General features: G+C 34.9%; 5 protein-coding genes and 1 long non-coding RNA gene across 10 annotated transcripts; 3 read left to right on the top strand and 3 right to left on the bottom strand.

The window, feature by feature from the left end:
• Positions 1-902: 902 nt before the first annotated feature.
• Positions 903-1454, bottom strand: LOC114186252 (cyclin-dependent protein kinase inhibitor SMR5-like). Its single transcript, XM_028074297.1, has one exon. It carries the CDS (start codon positions 1369-1371, stop codon positions 1135-1137), a length of 237 nt encoding a protein of 78 aa, XP_027930098.1. The 5' UTR covers positions 1372-1454; the 3' UTR covers positions 903-1134.
• Positions 1455-2787: 1333 nt separating this feature from the next.
• LOC114183763 (uncharacterized protein C24B11.05-like) lies at positions 2788-5124 on the top strand. The gene is made up of 9 exons (XM_028070890.1): positions 2788-3059; positions 3155-3236; positions 3324-3389; positions 3474-3571; positions 3686-3723; positions 3834-3921; positions 4020-4298; positions 4461-4526; positions 4705-5124. The coding sequence occupies exons 2-9, from the start codon at positions 3176-3178 to the stop codon at positions 4858-4860; spliced, it is 852 nt and encodes a 283-aa protein (XP_027926691.1). The 5' UTR covers positions 2788-3059; positions 3155-3175; the 3' UTR covers positions 4861-5124.
• Positions 5125-5726: 602 nt separating this feature from the next.
• LOC114183424 (ubiquitin recognition factor in ER-associated degradation protein 1-like) lies at positions 5727-9252 on the bottom strand. 5 transcript variants are annotated; one of them, XM_028070440.1, is made up of 12 exons: positions 9140-9252; positions 8981-9021; positions 8623-8697; positions 8238-8262; positions 8096-8128; positions 7863-7984; positions 7622-7752; positions 7324-7538; positions 6987-7234; positions 6600-6878; positions 6231-6509; positions 5727-6028 (listed from the first exon to the last, which is right to left on the bottom strand). In XM_028070440.1, the coding sequence occupies exons 2-12, from the start codon at positions 8981-8983 to the stop codon at positions 5933-5935; spliced, it is 1506 nt and encodes a 501-aa protein (XP_027926241.1). In that variant the 5' UTR covers positions 8984-9021; positions 9140-9252; the 3' UTR covers positions 5727-5932. The 5 variants fall into 5 exon arrangements, with proteins under 5 accessions (XP_027926241.1, XP_027926243.1, XP_027926242.1 ...); XM_028070442.1 differs by having other exon boundaries at positions 9133-9222; XM_028070441.1 differs by having other exon boundaries at positions 9136-9221.
• A 557-nt stretch (positions 9253-9809) lies between these two features.
• Positions 9810-11708, top strand: LOC114183211. The gene is made up of 3 exons (XR_003604308.1): positions 9810-9975; positions 10092-10162; positions 11425-11708. It is a non-coding gene; the product is annotated as an uncharacterized LOC114183211 (long non-coding RNA).
• Positions 11709-13671: 1963 nt separating this feature from the next.
• Positions 13672-16365, top strand: LOC114185633. The gene is made up of 5 exons (XM_028073482.1): positions 13672-13849; positions 14010-14110; positions 15338-15419; positions 15523-15608; positions 15796-16365. Exons 1-5 carry the CDS (start codon positions 13808-13810, stop codon positions 16046-16048), a joined length of 564 nt encoding a protein of 187 aa, XP_027929283.1. The 5' UTR covers positions 13672-13807; the 3' UTR covers positions 16049-16365.
• A 494-nt stretch (positions 16366-16859) lies between these two features.
• LOC114185632 (scarecrow-like protein 11) lies at positions 16860-19140 on the bottom strand. Its single transcript, XM_028073480.1, has one exon. The coding sequence runs from the start codon at positions 18876-18878 to the stop codon at positions 16953-16955; it is 1926 nt and encodes a 641-aa protein (XP_027929281.1). The 5' UTR covers positions 18879-19140; the 3' UTR covers positions 16860-16952.
• Positions 19141-19854: the final 714 nt, after the last annotated feature.

The following is a 19854-nucleotide window of genomic DNA, read 5'->3' as shown; positions in this document are numbered from 1 at the left end:
ATTTTAGAAACAAAAATTTTAAAACTAATTGAACCTTGATTAAATGAAACTAATTAAAGGTCAATAAAAAAACTATAAAATATGACTGGTTCGATTTTTCTCTCACATTTATTTATTATTAATGTTGCTAATTAAACATCAAAACTTCTTAAACATCTTTAACAAATACCTCGAGAGAAATAAGAAATAAAAAATCAAAACTTTTTTAATATCTTCTTTAACATCTTTAAAAAATACATCGGACGACCAAATAGGAAATCAAAAATGAAAGATTGGACAACGAAACATTAACATAATTAAAATGTTATAGTATAATTAAAGAATGACTGTGACAATATTTGATCCTTATAATTCCTATATTTTTTTACTTAATTAAAATTCTTTATTTTTTAAATAAAAATAAAGAAAATATACACCTATGAATCCAAACCAAAAGTAATGTAAAAGACAATGAGTCATATATCCCATCCGGTTATTGCATTAGTGTAGTGATCCTCTTCTTGCTTCCATCATTTAAAAGACAATGAATTGCATCGCAGTTTAGTGAGTCATTTATTACCATCGTTTACAGAATCATTTATTGCATTAGTGAATCATTTATGGTCATCATTTAGTAATATTTATTTCATTTATTGCATTGTCTTATATTTCCAGAATCCGTTAAAGAAAATGCTAAAAAAAAGAGACTATATTTTCCTATATAAGAAATATAAAAATATATATAGAAGTTAAATTAATAATTAATATAAATATCAAGTTACTAAGTAAACCAAGTTACCCATTTGATTAAAATACAAAATTTATTTATTTCCTAACTTCCATGAATTATCAAGAAAAAATTGATGAGTAAGCAACAGTACAAGAGAATGAAGGAGAAACTAGCCGTTTAAGGTTGTACAAAGTGAGGAAACTTTGAGCTATGTATAAATAGAAATCCCATGACCAGTGAGGGGCTTCTTCATGGTGCATGTTTTGTACAAACCCAACCGTAGTAACAGACAACAGAATCTAGAAGGAGAAGTATTATATATTTACACCGGTCACATATATAACAACATTAACTTTTCCGAATACAAAACACAACCCAAAAAAACAAAAACACAGTTGGGTGTGGAAGAGAACTAGAGAAGAGTGTCAGTTAAAAGCAGTTGTAGTTGGAAGCACAAGAGAGAAGAGCTGGTCGAGATCAGGCGGGTGGAAGTAACCATTTTTTGGCGGCTCTCGTTTCCTCCCAAAAGATAAAGGCTTTTTCTTTGGCGGCGGTGGTGGCGCCGACGCCGCCGGTATACGGCAGTCCAAGCGGTTGGGGGTGGAACAACGGGCGGCGGCGTGGGTTTCTTCCTCTGCAAAAACGCCGGCGGCACCGTTCATGTTGGTGGTGATGAAATGGTTACAAGTTTGATAAGAGGGAATTGAACAAGTGGAAGATGAGTAGTAGTGAGTGGTTTTTGGTTTATTTATAGTTATATATTTATTAATGTGTAGAGGAAGGAAGAGAGGGTAATTTTGAAAATTGAAAAAGTGATGAATTTATGGTGGGGTGTTCTGGAAGACACTAGGAGTAGTTTTGTGGGTGTGGTTGTGGGAGAGACACGTGGCAATACTCTCTAACACGTGGAGCTAATAAATGAGATGAAAGAGGAATTTGCATTTTGCAAGAGCCTCCTCTCTGCTGCACTTTCTATGTTATGACAACCACGCAAGAATGTTGGACAATATATTTTTGTTTCATTGGATTAATTAAAGATAAAAAGGATTTTTTTTTTCATTTTAAAGATTTTTACTTCTTGGTTCTTGTGCATATGTTACATAGATTATCATAATTAACGTTCATGGAAGTATGAATGTGGTGGGAGAAACGCATGTCATGTTTAACATTAATGAATGACTAGCATATAGAATGTTAAGAAAATAAAAAGTGACAAACAAAATTAATTAATTATGACCAAATTCGATTATGCCTCAACACAAATTGATTATAATATAAGAAATGATAATATGGTTTAGTGGTTAATGACAAGAAGGGAGATGTGGGTTCAAACTTTCTCATCACTCCCATCTTTACTACCTTCAAGGTGCTTTTCCTCCTATTATAAATATGGAGGAATTTAATAAATATCATACACCGTAATTTTCCAATACATCGTAATTATTCCAGACATTCTCATATTCCATTCAATATTAAGCCGCTGCACTTGGACCTATATATTACCTACCTCAGCATTGGGAGGATCCTTGCCTTTCCACCCCTAATCCTAGATGTAGACGGCCCATTGGGTCAGGATGTTCTCGGCCACCCACACCAAGTTGGGTCCAACCTTTTCTCCCCCTGCCCCTCCTTCCATCATTAACACACCTTAACTTGGACAACGTCTTTCCTCGCTGTGACACTTGGCTGAGTACATCCCACCAGCACTTCAGATTTCACAACATACCTCCCTGCTATGTCACTTGGCTGAATACATCCCAAGTTCCCACTACACAATATATTTTTATGTGAAATAAATGTTGTTGATGACATGAATATTTCAGTTTGGTATTTACATTTATATGTATACATAGCGTTACGCGATGCACCGACAAATCTAAAATTGGGCTTGCTGTGCAAAAACTGCACCAACAACATGGGTACTGTTTTTATGATGTGTTTGCGCAGTGGGTTAAGTAAAAATTGAACAAAACTAATTCTTATATGTATATATTTTATTATTGATTTGAGAGCAGAGCCGAAAGTGGAAACCTGCGTCTTCTTGACCCGTAGTTGGGGCGTACAAAGAAAGTAAAGATCAAAGAGTGGAATGCGTGTTAGATCTTGAAGACAGAAACGTGTCATCATGGGAATGGACAACGTGGTACATGTCATAAATGTTCCCAACACCTTTGAGATTTCTTTTACTTTTCTAGTTTTATGCATACATTAACCTTTCAACACAATCACCATTATTCACGTCACAAATCTCACAAATCGCTTCCACTTGACGCCATTCTATTTTTTTCTCTTCCCACCCTTTCTTATCTACTATCTGCATCTTCTTCTTGCCATCACAATTTCTAACGCGGTAAGTGTGATGATCCGTACAATACCTAGATTTTCTTCACATTTTAGTGTAGCGTTACTTTAACATACTGCAATGGTTCCTTCTTTTGCGTGCAGTTGAGCCAGCTAGAGTCTGAAATGGAGAACGGTGATCAGTTCCAGGGGATTTCCAATGCCAAATACGATTGTCTTTTATTTGGTAAGCCTTAACTATTCTTGGTCACTTTCCCACTCTTAATTGCAGGCTTCATTGTCTGCCATGGTAATGTTGATAACTTAATTTCAGATCTTGATGATACCCTTTATCCATTGAGTTCTGGATTGGCTGAGCAAGTGAGGAAAAATATCCAGGGTAATGACTTCACCGAATTGAATATGTCATCACTTTAATGTGTGGGGATTTCGCTGAATTTCTTTATTTCAATGGGTTGTGCAGAGTACATGATTCAAAAGCTTGGGATACCAGAGGCTAAAGTTCCTGAATTGTGCTTTTCTTTATATAAGACTTATGGTACAACCATGGCTGGTCTCAAGGTATAAGTGCAAGTAATTGCACTTTTACTGTTTGTTAAAAGGCATTTTTATTTGTTTATTTAGATGTAATGCTAACGAATCAATCCCAATCGTTTTTGCTTTCTCTTTCATCAGGCTATTGGCTATGACTTTAACTATGATGACTTTCATAGGTAAACTATCTCTACCATCCGAGATTTGTTCCATTTTTCGATTTTTTTTGGTAGTAGTTAGAAATCATGTGAAATATAATAAGCACCGAGGACTACTTTGTGTTGAGCAGCTTTGTTCATGGTAGATTGCCATATGATATACTGAAACCTGACCCTGTTCTGAGGGGAGTTTTGCTGAGCTTGCCTGTTAGAAAAATTGTGAGTTTCTTTGCTCTTATTTCATAATGAACAAAATAGAACCTGATTCATAAATATATCTTCAGCATAATGTTGCTGTCATAATTTTTTTTTGCAAGATTTTTACGAACTCAGACGAGGCCCATGCTAGTAGAGTGCTTCGCAGGCTTGGATTGGAGGATTGTTTTGAAAGAGTTATATGCTTTGAGACCCTGAATTCCTCCAATGAAGATGGCAGTGAATGTAAACCAAATTCCACTGGGGTTTTTGATTTTTATGAATACATTCATAGTCCTGATTCTGATGTAGTGCTTCCGAGGACCCCGGTTGTATGCAAACCCTCTCAAGATTCATTTGAAAAGGTTTTCAGTATGGCAGATATAGACCCTCGAAGGACAGTAAGATCACCAATCCTTTGCCCATTTCTTTTCCCTTCTCTCTCTAATCCTAATTTGACCTCTGTTTCGTGTCTTTTGCATCTAAGAATACCACTTATCAGTTTTTTGATTATGTGCATTTTCTTACAAACTAAATTTTGTAACTTTGTTTTACTTTTCCAGTTATTCTTTGATGACAGTCTCCGCAATTTACAATCGGGCAAATCCGTAGACCTTCACACAGTCTTGGTCAGTAACATAACACTAGTCATAGAATAGAACATTAGTATTTTTTTTCTTTCTTTCTGGTGGTAGTGATTTCAAACGGCATATAGTAGCCTCACAAATTCATCATGAATACTCATGAACATGTAATAGGAAGCCTATACAGTTGTTGAATTATCCAATGTGACATGCATGCATGCAGGTGGGAAATTCTGTTAGAACTACGGGAGTGGATCATGCCCTAGAGAGCATCCATAATATGAAGGAGGCATTTCCAGAACTGTGGGAAAGCGATGAGAAGCCTGAAAGTGTGGAGTGTTGTAGAAAGGTTTCGATTGAGACATCAGTAGTAGCTTAACTTACACTTCCAAGTTCTGAGAATTTGTGGTCTCTGGTATTGTACTGTGGTTTGATGTTGATTAATGTTATTGGAGAATTTTATATATTTATTTCAAACAATAGGCAAAGTTAGTATGTTTTGAAGACAGACGAAAACTCCCAAGAGAACCATGCTTCAATTATAATCTGCGTGCAACCCTTAACGCCAAAAATCCATACATTACAGAAATGTGTGATTATTATCCACACAGAAATGCTAATAATAGACAAATTCTTGCGAATACATTTTACAATTGTCTGAATTTGTATTTGATGATTTTTATTACACATTTTACAAATCTTAATCATGTGTTAAGGATGCATAATGTATGTTATTACTACTTCTATTGATGTCGAGCTTAACCGATTGATTAAACAAAACTCTTATGAAAAAATTGAACAAAAATGTTTTTTTCTTTCTTGTACTAAAATTCTTATAAATTGTGGTTTTTTAACTACGTTAAACGGAAGAGTTTATAAAAGTCAAATTGTAGTTTCAATTTAACCTTTTTTATCTTTAGCTTGTTGGGTTAAATTTTATAGTTCTTCATTTCTTTCTCTGTCGGTTTTAACCGGAATGGCTGAGATTACGAACTTGAAACATGACTGCTGTTTGTGCTTCTCGCACAATTTTCTTAGCGCATTGTTAGCATCTTACTTTTACGGGATACATTATCTCCATTACTGTTTTATACAAATTCCATTCAACTAGATTCTTCCCTCCGTAGGGCTTCTCAAATCATATGCGGGCATCGTATAATTTAAGAAATGTTTTGCATAAAAAAAAAACTGATAAAAGAAAATAAGAGGCCTGTAGCATTAAATACTACCAGTGGCAGACGAATATCGGCAAAATAAATCAAATAAGAATTCAGTTTATGCTCTTGAGAACTCTACATGATCATGTAATTACAATCTTTTGGAGTAATTTCTGGTTCCACGAGGTTACATCTTATATTACATATATAGCATGAATATGGATTAAGCTTAGCCAATGTGTTCAACCAATATTCCGTTTATCAAAAGAAAACAATACAAAATTGCCAATGAGATCAATCCATTAACGTATGCTTCTTTCCGGTGAAAGGCTTGAACTTTAGTTCTTCTTCCTTTTGGGAATTCTCTTGACTTTTGTTTCTTGGAGAAAACTAAAAACAAAGAAAGTGGTTAGATGGACTTCTGAAGTGAAAATGCATAATTATAGACTGCATCATGTAAACAAAGAAAATGCATCATGTAAACAAATTATAGACTGCATCATGTAAACAAAGAAAATGCATCCTGTAAACAAATTATAGACTTTTTATGACATTTCTGTCTATCAAGAAAATTGCTACTGCTGAGAATTACCTTAGGTGTTGCTTGAATGCTAGACGTAGTTACATTGGATCCAAACACAAGATTTCCAAAAGATTTACACAACGCAGTATTTGTTGGGCTAGAATCAAAATTCTTTGTTTCTTTGTCAGTTTCTTTCTGCTTTAGCTCTGGACGGGATGTTTCTTCAACTGGTTGTGCTGAGGCTTTACCACCCAAACGTCTTCCAAGTCCAGAGAATGGAATGAAAGGCTTGGATTTTGGATCTTCTTCCTCCAAAGATTTCTCTTGATTTCTGTTTTCATGAGAAGTCTAAAATCAAAGAAAAATTGGTTAAATGGAATCATAGAATTTTTATGGCATTTCTTTGTCTCTCCATAAATTGCTACTGCTAAGAATTACCTTAGATGTTGCTTGACAGTTAGATGAAGCTGCATTTATCCCACACACAAGCTTTCCAGAAGCTTTATGAGACGCAATATTTGCTGGCTTAGAATCAGAATCCTTCATTCCTTTGTCAGTTTCTTTCTGATGTAATTCAGGAAAAGATGCTACTTCAATTGGGTGTGCTGAGGTTTTACCACCCAAACGTCTTCCAGAACCAGATAAGGGAATGAAAGGTTTCAATTTTGGATCTTCTTCCTCCTGGGATTTGTCTTCACATTGACTTTCTTGAGAAGCCTAAAAAAAAAAAAAGCCATGTTGGATTTCTGAAAGGACTAAGAGTCTGAACTCAGTATCATGTTAATGAAACGCGTCTATCAAATAATTCCTACCGCTAAAAACTACCTTAGGTGTTGCTTTATTGCTAGATGTAGTTGCATTTGACTCAAACGCCAGCTTTCCCAAAGCTCCATAAGAGGCAGTATTTGTTGGCTTAGAGTCTGAATTATTGATTTCTTTGTCATATTGTTTCTGCTCTAACTCCGGAAGAGATGTTTGTTCAACTGGTTCCAACGAGGCTTTACCATCCAAGCGTCTTGAAAAACCAGAAAATGAATTGAACCGGGCAATCTTTTTTGGCTGCTCATCTTCAACTGAAATGCCAAGAATATAATCATAAACTGCGAATGAAGCTTTTTACTATATAAAAATGAGCAAATTCAAAAGAGCATAGAAAGCCAACCCTCTGGTCTTCTCCTGTCAACTTTGGCTTGTTTCTTAGGTTCTTCATAATCAAGTGGCGGAGCAAAATCAACTTCACAGTCAGTTTCAATTATACTAACTGCACGAGAGGGTCGAGTTTCAACAATGTCAATGTAATACTCCTTCTTGTTATATTGAACCATTATAGTGTCCCCAGTTGTTAAGCATGAGTAACTCCTCAGTGAAGTCTCTAAGCTGTGAATAATCAAGAGAAAGAAAGAGCATATCAATTGACACATTTCCAAAAGCATATCTAGATGTTGTAAAAGAATACTAACATGGCTTTTGGATTGGAGATATCTAAAAAATCCATTGTGTGAGGCTGCAGCTTCACATAAGTTGCTTTTGTGAGGTTGGTGTTTTTCACATATAAAAGGTCTCCCTCTTGGAGGAGCATATTTTTCATCATCTGACAACAAAAACAAAAGAATATCACAAACTGTAAACAAAGGAGAAAAAAATTCATTGGCAAGAAATGACACAGAAAATAAGATCCACAAAAGAAGAGGTACCACCTACCCAGTATGGTATATATATGATCCCTTCATCAGCTACGAATTCTAGCACCCCACAATGTGTAACTCTTTCCGCAGAAGGATTAATGAGTTGAAATAACATAGGATACTCTATGTGCAAAGAAGCTGAGAAACAAAACCAGAGAAAGTCGTGATAACATGTAGATGAATAAGCCAGTAATTTAGCAGGCAGGAAAAATTAATCAAATAGTTGAAATCAGACAAACGTTTACTTACCGAGGCGATCAAGAGCTGAGGGAGGCATGATAACTGAAGGAAACAAAAATTGTCATAAGAAAACTTATAGGGACACTCAAGTTTCGAAAGTTCCATACATGTTTAGAATCAAAGAAGTAAAATATAAGTTGTTGTTACATACTTTTATCACCCTTTTCCAGATGTGACTGTAAATAATCAAGAAATTAAGGAATCAGTTCAATATTTTGAATCACATGCTGATTTAAACGTTTTTTTTTTAAAAAAAAAGGGAGCTCAATCAATGCACATGAAAAATGCACCAATGTCACTAACAATCCGGTATAGTAAGCAATCCATAGCCAGTGGCCACAGACCAATTGGACCCTGGATGATTAACACAAGCACAAATATAAACCCCAAAGGATACGTGGACCAATATGAATAGAGAAGTTCTAACATATGCGGAAAGAAAATAAAAGCTTCAAATTTAAAAATTTTCTCTCTGGCGACTATCAAGAAAAATTACAGGCATCGTAGACCGCCAGAGGCCGAATCAGTGATCGTACCTTGTCGATGAAGGAGACAGGGTAACAACGATAATACTGTTCAAAGGTTGCATATCGATCATCTCCGTGATAAGCCTGCAATTTTTTCAAAGCATAAAGAAGAAAAGAAATATCTACGATCATGAAAATTATCCGCACTTATTTGATCAAAGAATAAAAAAGGTCAGCACTTAGACCATTAAGTTCCAAGGCACGCAATGTTAAAGACTCGATCAAGATAAAGAGTGATCACTGATGAAGTTCAAGATTAAAAAGAAACAATTTCCCAATTGATTCAAATTTACAATTTCTGTCATTGACATTGTCGATTGCAGAGTCAAAAACACAAAGAATAAACAAAAGTAGTGGATCAACGTACCATAGATTTCGAGGACTTGACAACTTGAAGTCTGCGTGTACCTGAAGTTAACAAAGAAATAAGCAAACACAAACAAATTGCAACAATCGCGATCCAGTTCAATGAAAAATGTGATCGGATGAGAAATTTTGCAATTTGCAGAAGGTTACGACAACCTACGGTGAATGACGAGAAAAAATACAAGAAAAGTTGCGTGGGGAACTCCGAGTGTTATTACACCTCTTACGTGCTTCAGAAGAACATGGACACAGCATTTTATAGGTTTAGGACTAGGAATGCTTCGCGTTTTCTGTGAGCAATATCTATCTCTCGTGGGCCGGATCGAAGCGAAATATTATTTTTTGGGCGGGCCTGTTTGAGGCGGGCTTTTCTTCATACACCGAAAATAATTCTCTCTGCACCCCCGCGTTTTGGTCTCATGTTGCCAAGCATGTAATTGGATTTGGTGGAAGAGGAAGAGTGATTACAAAGTACAAGATTTAAACATTGAATAGTGAAGGACAATAATATTGTTTTAAGGGCTAAATATATTTTCTATGTTTTAGTTCTAAATTAAATTATAAAATATTTAGTTTTTTATTTTATTCTTTCAAACAAATAATATGTATAATATTTTTCATATGATAAATGAAATTTCATAATAAACTAAAATAACTAAAATACAATTTTCATATAATATTTATTGAAAAGAATATTTTATATCAACTATCATAAAAGACAAAAACTAAATATGTTATAACTTAATTTATAAATTAAACATATTTTTTCATAACAGTTTGGATATAAAAACTGTAAGCCCCATTTTCAGTTTCGTGTGTTGGGTCTGGCATCTTCGTAGGCTCAAGGCCAGCCCTACAGTAGGACCCCAATACCCCACTCAGCCTTCTCATTGTCTCTTGTCCCCTTTTCAGAAACAGTCTAAGAAAACAGGAGCTCTGCTAGGGCACCCGATCTCCTCCCGTCTCCAAGCTAGCAAACCCATCTCGTACCTCCTGGTAAGTCAAGCTCTAGATTTTTCGTCAATTTCTTCACCCTTTTTCGCTGTTGAGCACGTTGGTCAAGTTAGGGTTAAGATTCCTAACGTCGTTTTGTTTGGATCTTCATGTTTCAGCTCTACTCGAGTTTCTAGAACTGTAATACCCCCTTAGTTAGGGTCTGCTTGCTTTTGGTACTCAAATAGAGGTAAGGGAAGCTATGTTTTGAGTCTTTAAGAACCATTTCTGCATGCTTTTGTTCTGTACCATGAATTTATGCGTGATTGATGTTTTGGATGGTATGAACTGGCTTGTTTGCGTTTTGGTTTGTTGTTTTTGAGTTGTATCTCTACTGCATGCGCGTAACAGTAGGCGAGTACTGTTATTCTCGCCCAAGCGAGCTCGTCTCGCCTAGGCGAGAATAATTGAGACTCACCCAGGTTCTGTTCGAGCAGCTCGCCTAGGCGAAGGATTCTTGTTTTGAGCGACACGCTGTCTCGCTCAAGCGAGGGTGACTCGCCCAAGCGAGTCCTCGAAGAAGAACCTGGTGTGCGCTGCTCGCGTCCTCGTCTAGGCGAAGGATTTGATTTTTGGGCGAAGGGCGATCTCGCCCAGGCGAGCTAGTCTCGCCCAAGCGAGATGCTCGTTGGGTGCCACTGTTACAGGTCTCGCCTAGGCGAGAAGGTCTAGCCTAAGCGAGAGAGTCATTGTGGCTTAGGCGAGGACTTCTAGCCTAGGCGAGAATAGCGCAGATTTATATCTTATATTTCTATTTCCCTTGAGTATGGTTATTTATCTCAAACGTGCATGATTACGGTGTGAGTGTATGAGTTGTGTACACTGAAAGTTGTATGTTAGCATGAGTAATATATGGAATTTTGTTTGGTTGGTTGAGAACATGCATGAGAATTAAATGTTGAGATGATAAGTGGTGGTTGTGGTATGAGAGACATGAAAACTGTATGTGATAGGCATAATTCCATGAGTCTCGTGGGGAGACTTCATGGTGGCATGTAGTGTATATATTAAGATATGGATTCAAGTAAGGATCGCATCCCGAAACTCTAAAGGGTCAATGAGTCTCAGGTAGACCAATCTGACCCAAGTGGTGAGAGTGGCAGGAGGCCTTAGTCTTAGGCAGGATAATGGTCTTAGATGCTTGAAGGTTAAACTTGTGCGTGGTAGGGTGAAACCCATTGGCAATGGCTCTGCAGAGCAGTAGAGGCCACCACGAGTGCAAGCGTCCAGTGAATCCGATCTTAGTATATGTATCCGGATAATTGAGTCATAGTGTCCAGTGTGTTGGCTATAATTAGATTCTCTATGCCTACTGTGCTGCATGATTTAACTGTTTAAATATTTGTATGCTATACCCTGATAAAATTCATATTACATTAGCTTACCCTTGCATTTTTTGTTATGTTCCTGTTACGTTTTCTCTTTCACAATGATCACATTTGGTGGGAGCAGATGGAGGAAATTCTGGGAGTAGGCCTGGTGGTAGCAGTGGTGCAGCTTATGGGACCTGTTTGTGTGCCTCTCAGGAGCATTCTGGCCCTAGTGCCTATTGAAATCTCTCGCTCTAGGAGTTCTTCTTTTGTTTATCTGTAAACCTTGTTGTTTCTGTTTTGGCTATGGCATGGTTATATGCCTAGAAATCCTTGCAAGTACATTCTTGGATGACTGTAACAGTTGGGTTTTTATGTATGTTGATCCAAATCTGATTGCTCTTTATTATGACTGTGTGATGTTTTATTTAGTATATTTTATCTATTTAAATGGGATGTCACAAAAACATCATTATTTTAATCACTTTACAACGTTGTTTTTCTTATCTTGGTCACTTAATTTAGTATTTTTGTAGGATAATAAAAGCCATGGAAATCAACTATGTTGCTATAAAGATAAAAACATTTGGTAAACAGAGAATAAACTTCCCAACCTAACAAAGGTTACACACCTAAAAATATAAATAATAGTTAATAAAAAAATAACAAATTACTTATTATCACTATTAAAGATTGAATAATTTCGGAATTTACTACAGAAGAATTTATAATTATCAAATAAAGTCTAAAAAGGAAAAGTATTGTATAGTTACATCGGTCCATCATTATTAATATTTTTCTACCATAAAAGTATATATATATATATATATATATATATATATATATTTAGTTACTTAACTTTGAGTGAAATTTGAAATTAGTCTATCCTCGTCTCCAACTATTGAAATAGATAGATTTAATCATTTTAACCAAATTTTGTTAAATTTTGTTGATATTTTAATTATTTACACCACTTCACATATTTTCGCTTTAACATTAGTTAAAAAAATGTGTTTGAAATGTCAAATAAACTTAATAAATTTTTGTTAGAAAAAACTAAATTCATATCATTTATAATAATATTGATGACTAAATTGATAAAAAATTTCGAAAAGATTAATTCTAATTTTAAATCAAAATTAAAAAACAAAAACATATTTAAAAAAACAATTAATATATTCGGATAGGTGCATGTATATTTTTTTTTCTTTTTTTATCACAATAAAGAGTGAAAAATAAATAAAAAACTAGTAATTATTAAAATTATACAAAATTCTACAAGGAAAACGGTTACAAAAATAAACCATTTAATTAATTTTTATGATTTTTATTTTGGATAAGAGAAAGTAAAGTTAATTAAGTTTAAAAAAGAAATAGATAATAAAAAATACATATAAAATATTAATCAGGGAATATAAATAATAAAATAATAATAAATTGTGTACACAAGTAAAGTAACAAGAAACATATTTCCTTTATTATTGGTATACATTATTTTGAATGGATATAAGTAATAAGTAAAAACGTATTACTAAAATTTATATCAAAATAATAAAAGATCCGTCTAAAAGAACATATATAAAATTACATAGACAATACAATTAAAAAAATAAAGTTAATTGAGTTTGAATGAGAAAATTAATAAAAGATATAAACAAAAGTTGTTACAAAATAATAAAAAGTTGTCTACATTAAAAATTAATCACTTTGCTATCGCTATTGATAGTATATAAAACGGAAACTAATAAAAGTGTGTGCTTAAAAACAGTTATAAAATTATAAGAAGGTTACGCTTTGAATTATATTAATAATTAATAATAAAATAAAAATATATTTATAAAAAATAAAGTAAAATATATGGAAGAAAATATAAAAAAATAACTGTTGATGATGAATAATAATTTTTAAAAATAAAGAAGAAAATAAATAAATAATTTTATAAAAATTTGTAAAAATAATCGTTAATTTTTAGAAATTTAATAAATAATTAAATTATAAAGAGTAAAATTGGAATTATAAAATGTGAAAAGAAAGAAAATTCTCTTCATATATATATTAATTAGGGTTTTGAAGAGAAATAAAAAGGAATGTAAGATAATCAAGCGGAAAATAACCATCTCTTTTCCTCCAAAAAGAAAAAGACTTCTTCTTTGGGGCACCAACACCGCCGGTATACGGCAGTTCCGGCGATTGCGGTGGAACAACCGGCGTTGGTGCGTACCTGTGCAAGAACGCTACCACTGTTAATATTGTTGATGAAATTACAAGTAAATTTAATGAGAGGGAATGACACAAGGGAAAGATGAACAGTGAGTCTTTTGGTATATTTTTATTTATGCGGGGGTGCAAAAAGTAAAAGTATATATTTTGTTTTCAAAAGCCCTATTAGTCTGAGACAAGAAAAAAGAAATAACAACTCTATCAAATTGGAAAAAACTAGGTTAACTTTGCGGTGGTGGTTGTGGTGGTAGTCGACTTTAGAGGAGGAGGAAGAGATAAATTTGAAAAGGGGAGTTGAAGGCGCAATGGCGAGGCGAGAGCTTTCGAACACGTTGAAGAACTTGAAGGTAAAGAATTTGAAGGGAACGCTATTGTTCCTCTTTGTCGTTTTCGTTGAATTTCATTATTTGTTTATGAGATTTTACCTTCGATTGTTCGATTAAGTATTAGATATGAAAGTTTTGGGTCTAATGATACTTCCCCTGTATCTGTTTCGATGTTGGGCAGTTCATGCAAAGGGCGGCTGTGAGGGAGGAGAAAACCAAGAGAGAAGAGATCAAACCTGATGTCAGTATTGTTACTACTCCTACAACAGTGACTAGAAAGTGGTATTTCTCTTACCTAAATTCAAATAATTTGTAGGGATTGAGTTTTGGGGACTGCTTATCATCGAGGCTGCTTTTTGTTTTTGTTGTATTCTTTAACTTACCATTCTTGTTTGTCACGAATGATGCATTCTGGAAGTGAAATTGAAATTGTGGTGTTGTGAAGTTAGGCATTTGTTTTTCTCTGAATAACCATTTACATCTGCCTAGTGGTTCTCTATGAAGGACTTAAACCTTTTGGTTGGACAGTTAAATGGTTTTGAAAGTTGACTTTCCCATAGCAATTACTTGTGATGTAACAACCAGTATTACTTAAGGCTTGGAACTCAAAATCCATGCGCTAGTCATAACTATCTGATATAAATAATGTGGTGTTTAGTTCCCTCTGATATAGGCAATTTGTGAAGGGATATGGTGGTGCCATAGACTGCAATTGCTTGTTTATACAGTATTGGATTTTTTGCCTTTCACCATCATCTGGCATTGATAACCTTGATATGGCTCCGATACAACAACTATATTCACTTTCTCTATATCCTTTAACCTATAGTAAGTATATAGAGCCAAGATTTATTTTGAATAGTCATGGGTTGGGAAAATTTCTGACATGCTCATCTGGAAAAGAGTATATTCTAATATGGGCATTCGAAGGTGTGTAAATGTAACTATGGTCTTTTTTATGATTATAATTTTACTTTTTACCATCCACTGATAGTTGCATAATCAGTAAGAAATTATCAAGTCTCCTTATAAAGCAATTTGTATCATATTAATTTTTAAAATCTAATGTAATTTATGTGTTTTAATCTTAACCATTTATGATGAGATATAATGTTCAATATTATTTGTCGCATTAAAAGATCTCTCTCTATTATATGTGTGCGATAGATTGTGTTTATTAAAGCAGCATTGTTTCTTGAAATTTGATGAATTTTGTGTGTCCTTGTAATTGTGTAGTATCATACGCATATTGTATTAAGTATCTGGGTGTCATAGATGGGTATATCTAGTGTTGTTTCATATATAACCTACCTATACGATTTAGATTAATCTTTCTGTATTTTACTCCATAAAACAGCTAGGTTAATTGAAAAATTGTGTCTGCCAAAATATTCCTTTTACTTTGGTTTATAATTGCTTCTTATCTGCTGTTGCAGTCTTCATCAGCTCAATTATTTATATTACCTTACGTTTTACATTAAAATTGCCTGGCTTTCTACGTATGTGTAGTGTTGTTATAATGGAAGGTGATCCCCATCCTGGAGCACTTAAAGGTCGAATGTCATTTCAAAGTTTTAATCCTTCTGTTGATGTGAGTTGAAGATCAAATTTCAAAGCTATTTCTTTATTCACCTTGTTGATCTGGATGTGCTATGTCTTTTTTATTTTCTAATTCCAAGGCTGTACAATTTTAGAAATTAAACGAGGAAGAAGCAAGACTACGTCAGCCAGCAGCTGAAACTACCGTGTCTAGAAATCAAAATGAAAGCGTCTCTGTCAGGTGGGTTTCTTTGTCTAAACTACCATGTGGATTTTATTAATTTTTACCTCATCATGGATCCAAATGTTATCTGTTTATTACTATCCATTGTCCCTAACGTCTCAATTCATTTTTAATGGACAACTATTGAAATTATTTCCTCAGATTATCACTCAATTTTAATTTGGTTCTGGTTGCCTTGTTTCAGAGAAAATAATTTTTCAGTTGAAAGTCCAGAAAGTGTCAACGTTAACAAAAAGAACGTGGAGGCTAACGGCAATGTTAAAAGGAAACAATCTGAAGTAGTTAGTGAAGCTCAATATCCTAACAAATCACCAAAGAATGATCATGATGATAAGCAATCAGTGCCAAGCTCTAGTTTGGGCACTTTTAAGAAACCGGGTGGAGATAAGCTGGACTGGAATGTTCTTAGACCATCAAGAGTCAATCAGAGTAGATGAGTGTTGTCGATTATTTGATAGCATATATGCTAGGTTTGGTTCTGTTTCTGGCTTGGGCATTTATATCTGTAGCTGTGGTCTTATCAGGCCTTTTTTCCATCAGTTTAAAGACCCTCGCAATTTCTTTTTAAGATTAAGGATTTAACCTGCTGATATAGATGGAATACTTTTAGATGAACGGGCTAATAGAAAGCATCGTGAGTGTTTTTTTTTTTTTTTTTGTATCATTGTAATTGTAAAACAAATGGTCTTTTGGAAATGTGCTTTTAGCTATTAAAATGTGTTGTGATATTAAAATGTAATGTGGTTACAACAAGTGAATTTGTTAGTTCATTTTTTTCTGAAGCCCTACAATTTTGAGCTTCCCTTTCTCTTTTTTCTTTAATATGAAATTGAATGCTGTGAACATCAATGAGGAGGAGATTTGAGTCAGAAGTGCAGAGTGATGTTGCAATTATAGTTGGCATAGGTGGATGTAAGCAAAATATGAAGGTAACCAGTAGCAAAACATGGTATATTAATCGACAGCAAACATCTCCTTAAACCTTTAAAAAACAATGGTTTTATTAACCAAACCCTGCCTGAGATATCCCTATCTAATTAAATAAGATATCCTTATCTAATCCTAATTGAGAGTATCGTCTGCTATGGTTTGTTACTACGATTTCCCCGTTGTGGTGTCCTTTTCTATTTTTTTCTCCTGCTGTCTTTTACTATCAGTAGTAAACTGTGCATCATTAAGAAAAGAAATGACATGCCATGACAGCTAGGAAGTGAATCGAAATAGCAATATATAAAATGCAAACACAAATGGAGAAAGAAGTTGCAAAGAGTAGTTTATTCCATTTTCTTTAACCGACATAGGAGTAGATTTACTAGTTACAAAACATTTTCTGAACATTTCTCAAGCAGGAACCCATGCAGAAATGGCATTCAGAATTCGCCCTTTCCATCCCTGCAAAGCCCACTTGCCATCCTCAGCCACCACAAAATCTTTGTGATATTCCTTCTTCACCATTTGTTTCGCATAATTCACCAGCTGAGGATCAAAACTAACTTGTTTGAACCCAGCTCTCAGGTTCCTAATCTGCCACTGCTTGTAAGTCTCAGGTCTCTCAACTCTCTCTGCCCCCTCACACGCTATAACATTGATGGCATCCCTTCCGAGCAACCCTTTCTCAAACATCAACCTTTGCGAATCTTCACGTGGCACATTAACCTCAAACATATCAAACAGTGATGAGAAGTGGTACAACGCTTCCCGGAACCGTGTCAAGAAAAAAGGTGCACTATAAGTGCCATTGACCACCCCATGGATGAAGATGTTTGGATTGATCTTCCTTATCAACTTTAACACAGCATCTCTTGGACAGTCCACTGCCACAGTTTCATCAGGAAGGTTCTTCAGCCGGTAGAAACAGCTAACAACAGTTACTTCATTCCTGTTAATCTTGAGATCTGCAAGTTTTATACTCTCCCATTTCTGTGCAAGGCAATTGTACTCAAAAGGGACATTGAACTTCCTGCAGTAGTTTGCCAAACGCCGCCCTGTCTCCTCAACCCTTTCCGCAGGCCGAAATCCTGGCCGAGGAAGATCAATTCCTGTTATACGCAACCTTGGAGGACCACCATCTCTTTCTGAAAGCGTTTTGATAAGGCATGGCCACTGAAAACCATAGCAAATGCCAAAGTCAATAATGTGAACACTGCTCTCATTTTTCACAAGACTAAGAACTGTCTTGGTTGTCAAATAATTCGACATCCTTTGCAAAGGAGAGGATGTGACAAATAGTTTGTAAGCTTTCAACATATCAGCAGCAGTTGCCACTTCTAGTGGCACGTATGATGGGGTCCCAGCAGACAACCTTATCTCAAGGCCCTTGGCGAAGTAATGAGCCAAACGCTGGAGTCCATCCCCAAAAGGTGAAGAGTGTTGCTTAATCTGGCCGAGTAAGTCATTTGCATTCCTTTGGTCAAAGCTTGCCACTGCTTGTGCACATTGAGTTAAAAGGGTCCATAAATCTACAGCTGTACCTGCTTTGGTGGACCCTTTCTTTGAACGTGAGCGTGCTCCCTTTCCACTGGACCCTCCTGAATCAACACCCTGTGATGGTTCAGAAGAACATTCACTTCTTCCAATTTGACAAAGCAGCACCTCGTCTAAGATCTCTGGTGACTCTGACTCGTCAGAAAACACAGCTGAAACCTTGCCTCCTCTTCTTCCATCTTCATCATTCATCTCATGGCTCCTCTTTTCTCTGGATGCTGAAGTTGAACGACCCTCTTCCACCATCAGCGGCTTCGTATGAGACTGAAAGAGATTCCAGGTTCCATCACGAACCCTAAATGCATCTGGGGAATAAACTACATGATGGGTTTGCTGTGGTAAGAAAGAAGAGTCAAATTCACCTCCACCATTGACCAAGTCAGACTCACATGAATTATCAGTGGTGCAGCTGCCATTGCTCTCAAAACTAACAGTGCGACCAAAATTTTCATCAGAGTCTGCGATGCCAATGCTTTCACCACTGAAAGAAGAAGGGCTGTGATGAACAAGGACATCAAGGAAGGATTTTTCAGCAGCCTGGAGTCTCAAACATTCCTGCAACATGCAGGGTTTGTTTAACAGGTCGTCTTCCTCGTCCATGAGGATGTCGCTTATGTATCTAAGGATGTGGTTGGAGTACTTTGTCAGCTCTCCACTTGAGCTTGTACCAGAAGAAGGAGAAGATGAATCATCTAACTCAATCCCCTTCGTAACTAGGTTCTGATCCGAAAACACAGAAATGGGACCCCCAAAATTTTGCACAAGAGTGTTGGTGGAAAGCATGTTGAAGATTAGACAACAATATCTGACTAGGAATCTAAGTGAAACTATGAAGTGAACTTAATACACAGAAGAAGAAACAAGATGAAGAAGGTGGGAACAATACCCTAGAGATATTGATGATACAGGTTAAGAAAGGGTGAATCGAGTAAAAAGATAACTATGGTATATAGACTGTGACGAATCTAAACCAAACCTAGTAAACTCAGACAAGTTTCTGTAACAGAAGTGTAACCGACACTGTTGAATGATGTGTGTGTGAACTTTCTTATATAGAATTTATTTGTTTATAGAATGATGCATTATGTTTGTAGAAAGGAAGCTTCATGGAAGGAGTGAAGGACGGTCAAAGCCGCCAAGCACCTTTTGTTTGTTACTATTTTTAATGCAGACTAGTATTCTTTCTTGCGTTATAAGATAAAGTAAAAATTAATTATAAGTATGATTAGTTTCACATGAAATTTTTACATTCTTGCAACTTTCTGTCCATATCAAAAATTCAAAATTTAATATATATATATATATATATATATATATATATATATAGACAAATTAAAAACTGAAAAATTGTAATTCTTATACAATTCACGAAGGCAGAATAGTAAAACTATCATGTATAAAGACATTATTGGAATAGATTATCCCAACAACTACTATTACTGATCGAGTAATATTATATATTATTGAGTAATTTAATATAGTATATTATTATATTACAACTATAATAATTAAGAAATACCTTTTTTTTTTCTTTCAAAAAAGCGAAATATATCATAATCATAGTCATACAAAATAATAATACAGAAAATGGTACAATTAAATTAAAAAGTGTTTTTCTTTACATTTATAGAATAATTTGTACTTCTTAAATCATATTTAACAATAAAATTTTATTTTTTAATAATTTTCTAAATTAATTTTTGTAATAAAATGCTCAGACATCATTTTTAACTTAAAAAATACAAAATATAGTGAGTAA

The sequence above is a fragment of the Vigna unguiculata genome, chromosome 5, assembly GCF_004118075.2.
Source record: "Vigna unguiculata cultivar IT97K-499-35 chromosome 5, ASM411807v1, whole genome shotgun sequence".
Lineage (NCBI taxonomy): Eukaryota > Viridiplantae > Streptophyta > Magnoliopsida > Fabales > Fabaceae > Vigna > Vigna unguiculata.
This window is presented reverse-complemented; position numbering and strand designations above follow the sequence as displayed.

Coding starts and splice junctions, on each gene's coding strand:
- LOC114186252 (XM_028074297.1), bottom strand. CDS start 1,371: ATGAACGGTGCCGCCGGCGTTTTTGCAGAGGAAGAAACCCACGCCGCC.
- LOC114183763 (XM_028070890.1), top strand. CDS start 3,176: ATGGAGAACGGTGATCAGTTCCAGGGGATTTCCAATGCCAAATACGAT. Junction 3,572..3,685: donor CAACCATGGCTGGTCTCAAG/GTATAAGTGCAA, acceptor CTCTTTCATCAG/GCTATTGGCTATGACTTTAA. Junction 4,527..4,704: donor TAGACCTTCACACAGTCTTG/GTCAGTAACATA, acceptor GCATGCATGCAG/GTGGGAAATTCTGTTAGAAC.
- LOC114183424 (XM_028070440.1), bottom strand. Junction 8,263..8,622: donor CTGTCTCCTTCATCGACAAG/GTACGATCACTG, acceptor GATTATTTACAG/TCACATCTGGAAAAGGGTGA. Junction 6,879..6,986: donor GCAATAAAGCAACACCTAAG/GTAGTTTTTAGC, acceptor TTTTTTTTTTAG/GCTTCTCAAGAAAGTCAATG.
- LOC114185633 (XM_028073482.1), top strand. CDS start 13,808: ATGGCGAGGCGAGAGCTTTCGAACACGTTGAAGAACTTGAAG. Junction 13,850..14,009: donor ACACGTTGAAGAACTTGAAG/GTAAAGAATTTG, acceptor GATGTTGGGCAG/TTCATGCAAAGGGCGGCTGT. Junction 14,111..15,337: donor ACAACAGTGACTAGAAAGTG/GTATTTCTCTTA, acceptor ACGTATGTGTAG/TGTTGTTATAATGGAAGGTG.
- LOC114185632 (XM_028073480.1), bottom strand. CDS start 18,878: ATGCTTTCCACCAACACTCTTGTGCAAAATTTTGGGGGTCCCATTTCT.